This window comes from Mytilus galloprovincialis, chromosome 12 (genome assembly GCF_965363235.1).
Source record: "Mytilus galloprovincialis chromosome 12, xbMytGall1.hap1.1, whole genome shotgun sequence".
Taxonomy (NCBI): Eukaryota; Metazoa; Mollusca; class Bivalvia; order Mytilida; family Mytilidae; genus Mytilus; species Mytilus galloprovincialis.
In genome coordinates, this window is record NC_134849.1 from 25,949,022 (window position 1) to 25,966,477 (window position 17,456).

Here is a 17,456-nt window from a genome sequence, read left to right on the forward strand (position 1 = left end):
CCATTAAGGGATGAAACTAAGTTTGACGTTTGTGTTACGATTTAAAAAGCTATCAATGTTTGATTTCAGTTGCAGTATAAAACCAATGCTAGGTTAATGCTATAAAAATATAAACTTTTTTATACTTGGCGCAAAACTGGAAAAGGGCTCAGTAGAACCTCGCCCTTTCCCAGTTTCTCAGCCTCATAAAAAAAATATATTTTCCAGGTATTGACCTTATATTAATTGTATATCTATTTGTCAGTGTGATCAAGCCAAGGAAGGACCAGAGATCAATGTCTCTCAGATGGATGATTTCTGTAAAGAAAATGGTTTTGTTGGATGGTTTGAGACGTCAGCGAAAGAAAATGTAAATATAGATGAAGCAGCTAGATGCCTTGTTACGAAGGTAAATAATCATATCTTAAAAAATGTTGTGATCCACTGGGCCTCAGTGGACTGTGAAGATGTATAAGTAGTTTTACTACTGTATCACTAGCCTGTCTACACTTAAAGCTTGTGAGTTCTAATCCGCCAGATCTCCATCTTCAATTAGCTAGGATTATCAGTTTTTTTACTGAAGGTCGGTGGTTTTCTCTTGGATCTCTGTCTTCCTTCTACAATTAAAACAAACTGCCATACAATACATGTAACATGATACATGTAGTGCCGAAGTTACATTAAACAACAATCAATCAATTGGTATTTTCTACAATTTTATATTTGCTCATTGTAAATAAGATGTTTTACAAAAATGCTTATAAGTTGGTTAAATTCGTCACTTTTCCAGATATTGGATATTGAATACTCCGACATACTAAAACTACTAGTACGGTAATAACAATTCCAAATTTGCTGCTGCTACATTGTGGAACAGTCTTCCTGACCATTTCAGGTCGGAGAACATTTTTTTTTCTCATATCCAGAGTCTTATACATTCCTGAAATGGTTGCTGTTCTTCATGAAGATATGCTTTCATTTATTTCACTCTGTTTCTTTTATGTTAATTTGCTCTCTTATAGGTTGCATTTCTAAAAATATCTACAATACAATTTCCCATAGGAACTCCTTTTTACGGCTTAAACTGTACCACTTTTATTATGAAGTTTTGAAGAAAAAAAATGAAATTATAGAATGGAAAGTTCATATGTACTACTATTTTTTTTAAAGGTTAAAATATAGTGATGTTTGGCATATTTTCAACGTGTAATTGCCCCGATATTTAAAAGAGTTTAAACTAACACTAAATTTCTCTACTACCCCTACCTATTCATTAGTTTTTTTCACAGATTTCAATTTAACCAAAATATATATGTATATTTACATGTAACATTCCCGAGTTATGTCTCTACGAGATGAAAAAATGAGATCAATTCTGGGAACTAGAACGTACATGTAAACAGAACTGATTATCTATGAATATTAAATACATTGTACAAAGGCGTGGTTTGAGAAATAGCATGTGGTCCGAGACCACAATTATTTCGTAGTGCATTTCTTTTAGAACATAAATGAAAATAAAAAAGATCCCACCTGCGCTTTCTCAAAGAAACTTTTACAGTGTGTTGTACTACTTTTGGGACAGATTATATCAAAATTATAGTTAAACTTCTTTTTTTATCTTTAGGGCGTCTTGAAATCTTTTGACAGCTTCCGAAGTGCTATTTTTCAACCTTTTTTACCTGGACCAAATCACTACTTTCCTTTAAAATTCTGGACCCAAACTTTTTTACAGTGTAATTTCACCCCCCCCCCCCCCCTACTTGCAATTTGAGGCATAACACATGGAGAAATAAATTTGGAAGGGGTATATAAATTAATGGCAAGTAACCCACTGTCAACACTAGGGACTATATTTGTGAACAGACAATGGTGGTCTCGGACCATGTCTGTATTGTTTTCTCATGCTTGTTATTCACTTACTTTAACCTACATGTAGCTTCTGTCTATGTCGGTTACTTGCATGATAATGTTTTTTTATATTGCTGTAAATGTTTTATGCATTCAATTAAAACTTATGTATTTGTTAGTTTGTAGCTTATCTAAATAAAGCTAAGAACATTTTGTGTTTAACAAACAAACGATATACACTGAATGTACATTGTCTTAAAATATAAGATTTATTTTAATGAGCTTTAGAAACTGGACGAAAAGCGAGGCTCTGCCGAGATTTTCCCCTGTTTCGCAGCGAATTCAAAATTTTATATTTTCCGACAATATTGATATATTGTTTTTATCTTTAAATTTACTCACTTGAAACTTAAGGTCTTAAAATCTAAATCCTTGTCTCTTTAATTAATCAATCAAAGAAATCTACATATAAAAAAAGATGTGTTACTATTGCCATTGAAACAACTTTCAACTAGAAACCAAAGGACACAGTTATTAACAACTATTGGTCACCGTACGACCTTAAACAATGAGCAATGCCCATGCCTCATATTCAGCTGTAAAAGGCCTCAAAATGACATTTTAAAACAATTCAAACTAGAAAAACAACGGCCTTATTTATGTACAAAAAAATGAACGAAAAACAAACATGTAAAGCCCTGGTCAAAACGAACCCACGACACATCTATGCAGCTCCACGACATAACATTTGGTCAACTCGTGGGTCATCTCTGATCGTCGTACGACAATTGCAATCGAACGACAGTTGCGCTGTCGTGTGTCGTGGGACGAAAATGGACATGCACCTTTTGAGCTCTACGATTTTTTGTCCTATCACTGTCTTGTGGCTGTCAAGAGTGTCTTACCACAGTCGTGCGACTGTTGTTCGATAAATAAATTGCTGTGGGTACCAATATAAACCATCGAAATAAAACAATCGTCGGAGGACTGTCGTACGGCAATCCAACGACTGTCGCAAGACACTCGTGATACAGTCGCACGATTTTCTTACGAATGCCAAATGTCGTACAATGCTCGCACATATAAAAAAGAAGATGTGGTATGATTGCCAATGAGACAACTATCCATAGCATTGATTGTCTGTCGTACAACAGTGGTACGTTCGTCGTGCAGCATATTTACATTTATTAAGAAGAATACAGTTCGGCGGGAATTAATGTTTGGAAAAACATACCGTCTACCGTTTAAAGAGGATGGCTTTTTCACCAGAACGATTATGTTCGACCCTGTTGAATAGGCGCCTTGTCGGACTCCCAACAAGAGCAACATATAGCCAAGTTAGCATTTATTTGAGCCCGGGAACAGTATATGAACGCCCGACGTTGGTGGGTTAAGCCATGGATGGAACGGAGCCTGATGTTGGGGCAGTATAGTACACTGATACAAGAGTTGGAATGGGAATCTGCCAGTGATTTCGTTGGATTCATGCGGATGGAGTCTGGCATGTTTCAAGAGCGTTTGCTGAGAGTCGCCACTCGCAACACAGTTACACAACAGTCATACGATAATGGCACGACAGTAACACGACACTCACACGCGCATCCCAATACATGAAAAACGTACGTTTGTCGCACGACTGCGCACGACCGACTTGCGACAAGCCCACGACAGTAGAATTCCATTTTTTTTCTATCTTGTACCCATCGTGGAACCATCGTGGGCATGTCGTACATGTAGCTGATCGATGTGACCACTCGAAATATTATTTTGACTTTTTGCACGACAGTGCCACGACAACTATTTTATAGATCTTCCACGACAAAAAATCGTACGAACTATTGTGACCAGGGCTTAACACATAGACAAACGACAACTACTGAATAACAGCCTCCTGACTTGGGTCAGGCACATACATACTTTATGTGGCGGGGGTTTAAACGGGGTACGGACCGCGAAGAGGGCCCCGTAATGAATTAGTACGGAAAAAGAAATATTTGCTCAACATGGAAACATGGAAGCGGGATAACAGGAGATTTTTTTTGTACATGCACATGTACACAAAAAGCAAGAAAATGTGTGTAAACCTGTTATTTGTTCAATTATTATAGTTGGCTAATTGCAGGATAATTTGTGTATGTATTGTACTTGTTATTTGTACTATAGTTGGCTAATTGCAGTATAATTTTACTATTCTTTAACTTATTCTTTAACAGATAAATAGCAATGAAATACCATAATAACATACTCAAATCTACAAAAAACATCTAATTATCTAGCACATATTAAGAGAAGCTCTGGCTACGTTTACAAGCATAAAATAATTTCCTAGACAAACTGCCGAACTATTTTTTATTTAATCGGGAAATATAAATGCTAGTAGTGGAAATTCGTGGAGGTATTAAATTACTTATATATCTTATTCTTTAATTTTGCGGGTGATCATAGCCAGTGCCTGTATATAAATGATTGATTGATTGTTGTTTGCTTAACGTCCAGTGGCAAATATTTCATGCATATTCAGGACGAGAACAAGTTCACAATAAATACAATAGGTAGGTTGTCATAATGGAGGACATTTGGGATGATGGTCGGGGAAATTTGGGCTGCCACTGGAAAATGAGAGTATATTGGATAGGGACAGAAATTTTGCCTTGCAACTAGGCACCTACGGGCCCTCAAAGAGTTGTTGCAAGGGTTCTTAGCGTGCAAAGAGCGTGGCACTCTCTTTACACGAGACATCGGATTTAAAGTCGCCAGTGCCTTTAAAGTAATGGTTCTTACATGTAATTAATTAATAAGTAATAGTTATTTTCCTTATTACTTTACCAATCTACAATTGAAAGGACATGTAAAACATTCTGAGGAGTCAAATGTTATGCAGAGAGCCGTGGTGTAGTGGTTAGTTCATCGGACTACTAACACCAGGGTTCCTGGTTCGATTCCCATCTGGGATGAAATTTTCAGGGACTGAATTTTCGGCTCTCCCTTGACACCATTTACGAGTATGGTCTTGAAAAAACGATGATAGTCCGTCGGAAGGGGACGATAAATGGCTGACCCGTGTTAAGAGAGAGCCATATCTCTTGCACGTTAAAGACACCCTTGTAGATTTCGAAAAAAAAAGAGCAGGCTAATGCCGCTACAAGGCAGCACTCGCACCCGCAGAGTGGAAAGGGATTTATATAAGTTGCAAAACTTGTTTCCCAATCCACTATAAATAAATATGTTTAAACTATGCAGAGAACAGAGTTATAGACGTTTTTGCTATGAAGATGACACCTATTTCATCCTGACTGTTTACAAGAAAGTCAATATACAGTCATCTTTTATCAGATATAAACGGAAAATCACGCCACAAGCTTAAATATGAAGCCTAAAAAGTCAATTTTACAACTATCACTGGTTCACCCTGTGCATGATTGTTAGGTGGAGCCATACTTAAATTGTCAGTGGAGTTTTTTAATTTTTTGCCATATCTAGATTCTTACGGTTCAATCCTGACTTTTTACAAAGTACGTGTATATCAAATATAATCCTTCTGAAGTATTTAACAAGTGGGATTAAGTTGAGAAAATGAGGCTTTGACAGATTAAAATTAAATGATTAACATATTATATTACAACGATAAGTGATCACAGCAATAAAGTAACAAAATAAACTTAATTGCAATTAACTTCAATTATATGAATTTTCGTAGCCCAGTGCTATTGTGAAAATTGAATGGAATAAAATAATTAAAATTGATATTAGCTGTTGGACACCGGAATAATGTCACGGGTAAGGTCTTTATTGAAATGTTTATTACAGCTTATAAAACATAATATGGTTGTTTAGAAGAAGTTAATAAATCCAAACACCTTCAAAATCGGTCTGATTTCACACACTGGCATGTTCTTCATCGCCGGTAAGTTATTGTTAATTGTTCTCATTTGCATTTCTTTTTCTTCGATAATTGTAGCACATTGTTGTCACTCACATTTGACACGTTATCTCATACTGTGGATTCATTAATTTTCGTGGGCGCCAATTTTCGTGGATGAAAGAAAACTTGCATGTTCGTGAACATTTAATTTCATGGATTTGCCGAAGTCTTTATATACAAGCCTTTAGAAAACTTGTCATTCATTGAAAATTAATTTCGTGGTTCACCTTTACCTACGAAATGCACGAAAATTGGTATCAAACGAATAATAATGAATATTATAAGAAGGGAAACAAAATATCAAAGTGACAAGATAAAAAAAAAACAATAACCAGAACAGTGAAACAGGAAAATTAGATTGAGGAATATAAGAAACGATCAAATAAAAAAAAATGTGTACTGTCCTGTTATGAAAGACTGTCTGTGACTTTGAAATGAAGAACAGCCGTTAGAGCACTGTTCCTTGTCATTAAGTTTTGTATCAAGAGTAAGAAGAAATGTTGTGTAAATAAGTAATACACCAAAATTATTCCTTACTACCCAGCCAACACGTAGCATGTGCATTTGATCCAGATCATGTTGACTAAGATTGTCGATTTTACAGCCGAAAGTCGATTGTTCTATCGGGGTACTTAAGCTCCCTTCCCTCAGAAAATTGAGCGCCATGGCATAGCGAATAGTGCTAAAAGTGGCGTTAAGCACCAATAATCAATCAATACTTTTCTGCAAAGATAATCTCACTCAGTTACTTTTAAGATAAAACATGTGTTACATTGTTATTTGTGGCTTTATAATCGTTATTTTTGTATTTGTATAGTTAAAACCAGCACCATCCCATGACAGTTCAATAAATGAATCTAGTAAAAGGGGAGAAAACTTATTGCATGATATTAATTCAAGATTAGAAATACGACGGAAGAGCATAGACTTGGATGGTGTAGACCCTCTTGAAAAAGAAGCTTTTGAACAGACAGTTATATACGCAGCTAAAACAGCTTTACGGGTAATCAAATCTGCAAGACTTGAAAGGTCGGATTCATGTGATAATGTTTCTGTAAAATCTGAAAATAAATCGGACGAAGACGATTATAGTGAAATTATCGATGATAACCGATATACAAAAAGAAATTCCAAGGAAAAATGCATAACAAATTATAAAGAACAATCGAGTAGACCCGCAAGTAAAAACAGGACAACAAGGAGACAAAGCTCAGTTCATGAAGTACAAATATACAATAAAATGGCCGAAAAGAAGAAGAGTATTCGAAGAAAAGAATCTTATGTGCTGTTACCTGTAAAGGATGTAAAAGGACTCACCCAACAGCAAATTGACGGTAAGTATCTATTTATTAAGGGACGACATCAAAAGTTCAATGAAGGATAAATAAACAGCTGCGCCATGAGCGCATGATACGCCCGATGTCTTGTGTGGAAGTTTAATGCAATAATCATAAATAGTTTCTGAGAAAGTTTTAAGCAATAACCATATATTGTTTTTGAGACACGGCGGGACATGTGAAACCCCCAACCCTGTTTTTTTTTTACAAAAAACTAAATATCACTACAATAAAATTTTGAATCGAAACCAAAAAGTATACAGATCTTTAGATTAATATAACAAAGAAGTGTGTAAAGTTTTAAGCAATAATGATAAATTATTTTTGAGATACGGCGCGACATGTAAAAAAAACCCTCCCCTGTTTAACAAAATACTCAATAACTCCAAAATAAAGTTTTGAATCATCAACAAAAAGTATACAGATCTTAAGATTAATATAACAAAGAAGTGTGTAAAGTTTTAAGCAATAATCATAAATTGTTTTTGAGATATGGCACAACATGTAAAAAAAACCCTCCCCCTTGTTTACAAAATACTCAATAACTCAAAAATGAAATTTTGAATCATCACCAAAAAGTATACAGATCTTTATATTAATATAACAAAGACATGTGTAAAGTTTTAAGCAATAATCATAAATCGTTTATGAGATATGGTGCGACATGTAAAAAAAACCCTCCCCCTTTTTTACAAAATACTCAATTACTCAAAAATAAAATTTTGAATCATCACCAAAAAGTATACAGATATTAAGATTAATATAACTAAGAAGTGTTTAAAGTTTTAAGCCATAATCAAGAATCGTTTTTGAGATACGGTGCGACATGTGAAAAAAACACATACCTGTTTTAGTTACAAAGTGCCGTAACTTAAAAAGTTTAAATCTTATTTTCACCAAAAAGTATACAGATCATTTGACTATCATAAGAAACAACTATGTTAAGTTTCATGAAATTTGGATATGTCGTTCTCAAGTTACGGTGCGACATGTTTACGCCGGACAGACAGACGGACAGACGGACAGACGGACGAACGGACAGACAGACGGACGGACGGACGGACACCGGACATTTGTATACCATAATACGTCCCGTCAAAATTTTGACGGGCGTATAAAAACTTAATTTGCATAGTTTTTTCACTGACCCCCACACCCCCCTCTTAACTTAATTTGGGAAAAATTGATTGACCAATAGGGATATATGTAAAATCGATTTTAGATTAACAAAACTTGCAGCAATGTTGACCCCCACCCCCAAACTATTTGATTTACATCGATCTTTTGATGTCGTCCCTAAAGTTGTAAATATTTGACGTTTGAAAGGCATTAAAAGACCTAAACGAACATATTTTTTTCTCAATTCTGCATAATTATCTATATGACCCATTTGCAAAAATTGTATTTTATTTCAAATTTGGCAAAAAAAAAAAAAAAAAAAAAATCATATCATATCCCAAGGTGAAGTGCAATTTGGCTATAAAAAGTATAACAGACAATGGCCTAAATGCGAAACAACGTTGGGGTCCGTCCCTCTTTGTTTCCAATATATAATAAGGGTAAACTTCAAAGGCAAACGATACATTTGCGTAGAATATATTTAAATGAAATGCAGGGTCTGATCCAGCCGTTTTCAAAGGGGGTTCCCAATCCAGGATAAAAGGGGAGGTTCTTATATTATGTCTCAATTTAAAAGTATTGATCGTCCATAAAAGGGGGTTCCTACCAACAGATCCTTCTCTTGGAATCACCCGCTACTGAATTTATTCTTTTCGTTCATCTGGAATATATATGTTATTCTTTGTATGTTTATACAAACTAAATGCATGAGATCTTGTTCGTAAGTTCGGAAGCTTGAGTTTTTGGAACTAACATTGTGTAAGCGGTACATTCTTTTTTTCATTTTTTTTTTTTAATCACAGAGTCTGTAAAATTTGAGAAGCTACGATAGTTGATAAAGCAATTCCCGGCTCTCGCTTCCTTCAGTGAATTGAATTGAAATATTTATTAAATACTTTTAGAAATAAAAAAATCATTCAACGATCTCGATGTTAATAAGGATGGGAGAGTATCGAAAAGAGAGTTAATTCTCGGAGCTTATCGACTTGGAATGAATCCCACGGATGCCGAGGTGGATGAAATGTTTCTGTCGTCTGATAAAAACAGTATGTATCAAATCAGTTTATTTTATAAACAGGAACTTTTGTCTAAATGTTTTACTTCTTGCATGGCTTTAATTTGAATAACCAGAAAATTATATTACATTGCATTTTGTAGATTTAACATACAAAAAGTTATGAGTACTAAACAAAGTGCACACGCTAGTTCTGTCAGTGCATATACTGTTTGTTGATGGTTAGCATGGAAAAACTTTCCATATATATAGATAAATAATAATAAATGAAATTGTATGGTTTACGTCAATGAGAGAGCAAACAAAAAACATAATAAATTTCCAAATTCATTTGAGGTTTAACATATGGTCCCTTATATTTGTTTGTTTGTTTGTTTGTTTGTAAAATAAGATATAATAATATTTAAATGTAATTTAGATCTGAAAAAATATATTTTCATTCATTTTTCAACACTTTAATTTGCTTATTTTTTAGATGATGGATTTATAGACTTTAATGAATATGTAGAAATGATGAGAAAGAATTACGTCACAATTGATATAGAACGTGAGAGAATGAAAGCTGCCTTTTGTTTATTGGACAATGATGGGGATGGTTTCCTTACCAAACAAGAGCTTATCTCGGCTCTATGTACTAAACAGTCCGGGATAACAGTAGAAGACATTGACGAAATATTACATGATGCTGACATGGATGGAAATGACCAAATTGATTTTAATGGTACTTTTTTTTTAATAAAAAAGGAAATGTGGAAAATGTATGATTGTTAATGAGAAAAGAGGACTCAGTGATCGAGTTTACTGTTCCACAAGCCTGTTAAAACTAAGGTTGTGATTTTGAACCCGTCTCGTGGCAGTGTATTTGAATCCAATTTTTATTGACGAGGACTGTCTAATTTCCAACCGAAGGTCGATGGTTCTATCCCTGCTGGTCAATTGGCACGAAATAGCCAACAGGGCGGAATTTGGCATTAAACACGAATCAATCATGCAGTCATTCATATCGTATAGTCAGTTATAAAAGGTGCTGATGTAAACAACTTTAAAATTACATAAAAGATAGACCAAACTAAATTGAATGGATAATTAGTAAACGAACTGGGGGAGGGGGTTTCCTTACTATCAAGAAAATGACAAAAGGACAGAAACAACGATATCATTTATGGTAAAATAAGACCATTTTGTCTTAATGCATATCAAACCGCGTTCAATATCCTGTGCCAGCTTAGGGGCGGATCCAGCCATTTTAAAAAGGAGGGGTTCCCAACCCAGGACCAAGGGGGGTTCCAACTATATGTCCCCATTCGAATGCATTGATTGGCCAAAAAAAAGGGGGGTTCCAACCCCCGAAACATCCCCCTCCCTGTATCCGCCAATGCAGCTAAACAGGGTTTTATTTCATTGTTGAATACAGAAAGAGTGAGTCAAGCTTTAACTATAAATTAGCGAATTGGTGTTTTTCAAAAATGACGACAGACCTGAATTTATATGTTCAGTTCAATTGTAAAGTTTGTTTTTTTGGCAGAGGTCCAATTATTATGTTTGACCTCATATTTGACATAGTGCATTTGATTATAAATATTGATAGATTTTAGGATTTGATACTATAGTATTTTCACGCACGGGATGAGAGTTATAAAGCGTTTTAATTTAATCAAATATCATTAAATTATTAATCCTCTTTTTATTAGAATAAAAATAAACCTAAAGTACAAATGTAAGTAGATTATTCTATATATAGTGTTGACATGCTTAAAATAAATGATATGTTCTTCTAATAAGTATTTAACTGGAGATCAAGCCTTAAAATGCATTATCTACGAAATTGACACAAAAAAAAAAAAGACTGGATTTGTTTTGTTCACCTCTCTCTATATATATCACTAGTAATATACAGACATTATTCATAATTAGATACTATTTTTTTCTTTTTTTCAGAATTTGTAGATTCGACAATATGCGCAAAGTTATTCTGAATGAAAAGACAAAGTGGTCAACATAATCCTCTTATCGTTTGTTTGTTGATAGATTGCATGAGAGAATTGTCCTTATAGGAAAGAGAGAATGCGAGAGGGAGACAGGGGCATTGTATAGATCGTGAATAAAAGGAAGATTAGTGAAACATATGATTGTATAGATATATGACTTAAATAAAATGTAGGATTGTTTAATCAAATACAAAACTTGCATTTACAACTCAATGGTGGACAGACTGATATAATTATCAATTTGCACATATATTACTGAATCTCATGTGTATGGAGGTCCTACAAGTACATATGTGTATATTTTTCTACATGTTTGACCATTTTCTGCAAATGTTCTCGTTTAACGTTGTTGGTTACTTAACATAGTCAACTATATTACTAATATTATTATAAAGTATTTATTTGAAGTATCGGTCCACTCAGCTGTGAGGTAGTTTTGAAATAAATAGTTTAGTTTTTGTCATTTTTTGTGTGTACGAAACCATATACTTTATTACACCAATTATCGGCCAAAAAGGGCTATGTTTAATATCGTCTTTACACTAGTCATTTTAGGATCCTCTGTTACTTGCTGTTCGGTGTTATCCAATACTCTGTGTTGAAGGCCGTAATTTGACCTACAATTGTTTTCGTTTTAGTTCAGTTATTTCATTGGGACTCACACCACAGCTTCTTATTTCTATGCTACATTCCTTTGGAATTTCAACCAAAGATGAAGAACTGAATCTTCTCCTTTGCTGTATTGCATGGATATCAAAAGTGTCCTCACTCACAACGTTATATTGCTGGATCTTTCAGGTGTTGAACGAATCTCTATCTAAATTATTAAAATCAGGTTAGATTAATTTTATCAGCCGATCTTCAAAAGTAGAGGCGAAAAAGTGATATTTAAACTCATATGTCGAAAACAATCTGACAACGCCATGGCTAAAAAAAACCAACAGACTACAAGTTATTATAGTAATATTTCCTTCTTTATGGCTGGAGTGAATCAGATGTGGATACTAAACAAAATCAATAGATCTGATAGAGCACATTCGATCTAAGACTCTTTCTTCTTGCAATAACACTTATCATTTGACTTTGTTCACATTACACAAGTATTTTCCATTCCTAATAAAATAAACATTGAAGTTGGTGTGCAGTATTTCATATATGTTTTTCAACAAACAATCGGCACTCCCATGGGAAAAAGTTGTGCCCCTTTTCTTGCTGACTTTATTCTTGTTCCTTTATTCATATAAGGCTGACGTCATACAGGAGCTTCTTAAACAGAATGAAAAGACGATAGTATTATTCTTTAACTTCTTTTCCCGCTGTGAATGATGATGTCCTCTCACTGAATAATACAGCGTTTTGTGACTACTAGTACTAGTATATTTAACCCATCTATTCCATCAGAAACTGAAACACAGAATGCAGCAATTAAGTCTGTCTCATATTTTGACTTGCATCTAAAAACTTAAAATGAGATTCGGTTAAGAAACAATTTTGCGACAAAAGAGACGATTTCAGTTTTCCAACTGTGACCTTTCAATATCTATGTAGCAACATTTCAGCAGCGAATGATAGTGCTGAGTCGCACAGGATTCATTTTCAGTTGTAAAACAGTTGTTCCAATACAATAGTCATTGGGAACAAAAGTGCAAAAGCAAACAGCATATAACTACAGTAACTACACTTGAACATACACATAATATACTTTCAACCACCAAGCATTACAAGTACGTATCTGATCTAAACAATATTTTGAATATTTCAATGTATAGATTAGATATAAAATAAGGAGATGCGGTATAATTGACAGTGACTCTTAGTTCAAGTGAAGTGGATGTAGCAATTATAGTCAACCGTACGGTCTTCAACAATGAGTAAAAACCTATACCGTACAGTCGGCTATAAAAGGCCCCGATGAAAAATTTGAAATTAATCAATTTAGAAAGAAAACGGTCCTCTCAGTGTTGATTAACGGCTGAACACGCCAAGTCTACATTAAAAAAAGGACGACAGAAACGAGGCGTCCTTAAAGAGGTGTTTTAACAAATAATTCTAGTGAATTCATCACATGACTTAATCGGCACTTGATATACCAGAAGTCAATTCGGCACCCGGGAGTTATTTTGGTACCCATGATGGTTAAAAAGATGTTATGCAGGTAATCATTTTTTTTATAATATTCCAAAACTTGTTTTCACTCTTATAAGAATACTCATAAAAACTCAAATTGTATTGTCTAGACACATAATGTTACCATTATAAAATGGTACCTAGGCTCTTCTATAAAAACAAATGATGAACGATTATATATTGGAAGGTCTCTGTCGAATAGTTGCTGTCTCGTTAGGTTGGTTCTTCCTGTAAAATATCCAGTATGCCTTCGGAATATAAACATATTAATTTCAAGAATTTCAATAACGGCAGGGTACTAGTCTTCTGTCTCGAAGATATATACCGCGCATTTATTTTCGCGCATGTTTTCTTTGCTACCATATTTTGTATCTTCTGCATCAATTGTCAGATTTTAACATCGGTAAGTGGAACATAAACTGACAATTCCATGGTGAAAAACAACGAAAATAGACGAAAGACAAATGTTTTGTAAACGAATTAAAAAAAAATCCAAATAAAACTCGACTTAAAAGTAATAAAAACGTTTAAACTGTACATCTGCTCTGACATATTTAAAAAGATAAAAAATAATCTGAAACAAATTCGACCGATTTATTCAAAGTTCAAATTATAAATTGACCCGTGAAATGCAATACGCGTATAGTTTTTCAATTATAGAAATGGAACCTTTATGATTAAAGATAATGAAATACTGCACCGAGCGAATAATTAATAGTCCGTGTTAAGAGATATTCAATTTAATCAATACGCGACTAGGTCAAAGAAACTCGAACTTGTCAATCAATGCTGAAAGAAACATTTAAAAAATCAAAGTCGGACGCGTAGCATATCGTAGTTTCTTTCAAAATATTCACTGCATGGCTAAAACAATCATGTCTGTATTAATAAAAGGCTATTTCACAAGTTTATTTTAGTTAGTTATATACCATCCCAAAAATATATGTTTGTACACATATGAATGGAAAGTTTATAAGAGAGAATTCATCCCTAATGGTTCTGTTGATATACTTGTGCTTGTTTTCACAAATCGTAACAGTATTGACAGCAGGTAAGATACACTTTTTTATTTTCATTAGACTGCAAATGTAACCCGCTTTATATCACTGAAAAAAAGAGGACCCCCCCCCCCAAAAAAAAAAGAAAAAACCTAGAGCAAGATCCTTCTTAGAAAGCGTAGACGGGATCTGTATTACAATTAGACTAAACTGTTTAAATGGTCAATAAGATGATGATAATAATCATAATAATAAATTAATAAACAGAATACAAATTGACTTTTATTCGATCAGAGAAGGACAATATTGCAAACGGAACATAGGTTATAAGTCTTATCATCATCCTATCCTTTCTGAATTACAAAAACAGCTGATAAGAAAGGTATTGAATCATGTTATCAATTATTAAAAAGAGGGGGAAACTAACGGCAGAATCCAAGATCAGAAGATGAGAAAAAAACGGATAACATCATAACAAAGAACGAAAAACGACGAAGATCGGTTTAATAAACACTTCAATAAACTAGAGACTGAGCAACGAGAGAGAGAGAGGAATTGATCAAGTAGTATTAAAAGGATTGTTCTATATCAGGTTTTAGACCGAGCGAAGCGAGATTTTTTTTTAGACGATTGAGTTTTGAAAAATCACATAAATAACGAAGAATATGTTTTGCCTATCAAACGGAAAGGGGTTGTTTGTTAGTACATGTAAGTACAAATAGACCAGACAAATTGGTAGTATTACTTGGTAAACACCATCTTCTCAACTTCTCACCTAAATAGCTTGGTTTTATATATGGACAAAACTCAGAGGTACGATGATTTATAAATTAAATGGTACCTCTATTCCGAAATTCAGCTTGTAAAATACATTTCCCTCGTGTGTAAATTCGCAATTAGAATACAATAATTTATCATGTTAACAAATACAAAAAATTTCAATACATGTATTAAACAGTACAACCGCTATGACTAAAATAATCCATTGAAAAAAACGAAAAGATTGATATCACGCATGATTTCAGGCTTGTAGCAAAATATTGAAATGTAATGCTATTTCATATTTTTTACGGAATCATAAAAGCGGTGTTAGTGCGAATAGTTAAATTTGAAGAGCGGAAATATATAAGGTGATGCAAGTGGTCAACGCTTTTACACCCCCAAACATATAAAAAAGCTTAATTTCCTTAAATTAGAAATTATAATTATGACAATATTTTATCTGTTGCAGTATGTGGTGATTCTACAATTGGAGTGGCTGACCCTCCGTCATCGCATAATGGAAATTTAAATTCTAATTCAAGTGAGTTTTTGTTCTCCCATTTTACTGTGGAATGAGGCCCCATTTTCTGTAAACCCCATCAAGATTCTTAAGTATTTCCCATCGGAATGATTGTATTACATTGAAATCATATTATGATGTAAACAAAATATATAACATATTATCATTTATGGTTTTTAAAGATACTCGAGGGTCTGGGTGATGTTTGCAGACCCGTGGGCTTTATTCTACAGTAATTGAAGGCAACAGTAGTATACCGCTGTTCGAAATTCATAAATCGATAGAGAAAAAACAAATCCGGGTTACAAACTAAAACTGAGGGAAACGTATCAAATATATGAGAACTACGACACAACAGAAACACAACATTAAAATGTGACACACACAGAAACGAACTATAATATAACAATGGCCATTTTCCTGACTTGGTACAGGGCATTTTAAGAAAAAAACGGTTGGTTAATCCTGGTTTTGTGGCATGCCAAACCTTCCACTTTAATGGCAATGTTGATTATTACATCAAAATTACTACATGTATATTATATCACAGGACTACAATACAAATAAATGGGAAAAATATAGGATAGAGAAACAAACGAATAATAGTTAACAAAAGGTACCAGGTTAAATATTTAATACGCCAGGCGCGCGCATACAATCAAGAGTACTTAAAGAGCAGTCAGGTAGATGAAAGTTATATTGAATAGACATGAATTATAGCATACAAAATTAAAGAATATCGACCTTTTCAGAACCTCACACTGGATCAAATTACCATTTTCCAGCAACAATTTCATAAGGCAGCCCTTTTCATATATACAGTATGATACATTAAGATTATAAACTGATACCCTGTCTTTATCTGTTTGGCTCTACTACTCGAATATTGCAATGGGTTAGAACCAGCTTAATAGAAATTAACAAGTAAGACGGTGTGATTGTTTTTTTTTCACATACAACCATTTAAACACAAGACTATTCTAATTTACATACATTTCAGTGGCGGATCCAGGGGGGGGGGGGTTCCGGGGGTGCGCACCCCCCCTTTATTTTTGCCGATCAATGCATTTGTATTGGAACATATGTTTTGCACCCCCCCTTTGCCCTGGGTTCCCTGGGTTAGCACCCCCCCTTTCGAAAATTCCTGCATCCGCCCCTGCATTTGCATTCCATTGACATACATGTAGGCAATCCATAGCAATACAATAGACGGAAAGACAACAATAATATTATCTTCATATTTAGAATTATATTTAGACAACTCAATTCTTCTACTCATGTTAGTTGATGATTTGTTGTAGACACCGCGTACGTTATGACTGACGCTGCTGTAAAGTTCAGTTGCTGTGGTATGATCAAAACGTGGAAGTTTTATGCTAGAAGATCAGGAACAATCAAACTACAAGTTTGGAGAACTTGGTTTAATACAAACTTCACACTAGTTGGCGAAAATACTTTTGTAGTCCCAGGTAATTCTCTTATAGATATAAGAAGATGTGGTACGAGTGCCAATAAGACAACTCTCCATCCTATTCACAATTTGTATTTTTTTTTTTTTTTTTTTTTTTTTTTTTTTTTTTTAAAGTGAACCATAATAGGTCAATGTATGGTCTTCAAGACAGAGCCTTGAATTAATTGTTTTTGGAAAACAATTGATTTAATAAACGTTTGGAAATTGTGCTTCGTTACAAAATGTACAGATACAAATGATGATATTTAGGAACTTTTAAAGCTATCAGAGTATTCAAATATTAAAATATGATTTAAATGAATTCTCCATCTTTAAGTTATATCGCCCGTTTAACCACAACATGTCTGTAATTTAAGTATGATAAACA

The 17,456-nt window shown here is 34.0% G+C and overlaps 2 protein-coding genes across 3 annotated transcripts in view; both read left to right on the forward strand.

The window, feature by feature from the left end:
* The window catches only part of LOC143055044 (uncharacterized), a 43,427-nt gene extending 32,008 nt beyond the window's left edge, over positions 1-11,419 (forward strand). For both annotated transcript variants that reach the window (XM_076228185.1, XM_076228186.1), the window contains 5 exons: positions 245-388; positions 6,570-7,086; positions 9,111-9,254; positions 9,699-9,944; positions 11,162-11,419. In XM_076228185.1, the coding sequence (XP_076084300.1) occupies positions 245-388; positions 6,570-7,086; positions 9,111-9,254; positions 9,699-9,944; positions 11,162-11,199 (1,089 nt within the window). In that variant the 3' untranslated portion in view covers positions 11,200-11,419. The remainder of the gene's footprint in view (positions 1-244; positions 389-6,569; positions 7,087-9,110; positions 9,255-9,698; positions 9,945-11,161) is intronic.
* Positions 11,420-14,231: 2,812 nt separating this feature from the next.
* LOC143055094 (protocadherin-like protein) overlaps positions 14,232-17,456 on the forward strand; it is a 29,169-nt gene continuing 25,944 nt past the window's right edge. Inside the window, exons 1-3 of the mRNA XM_076228243.1 lie at positions 14,232-14,389; positions 15,568-15,639; positions 16,920-17,087. Of these exons, the coding sequence (XP_076084358.1) occupies positions 14,296-14,389; positions 15,568-15,639; positions 16,920-17,087 (334 nt within the window). The 5' untranslated portion in view covers positions 14,232-14,295. The remainder of the gene's footprint in view (positions 14,390-15,567; positions 15,640-16,919; positions 17,088-17,456) is intronic.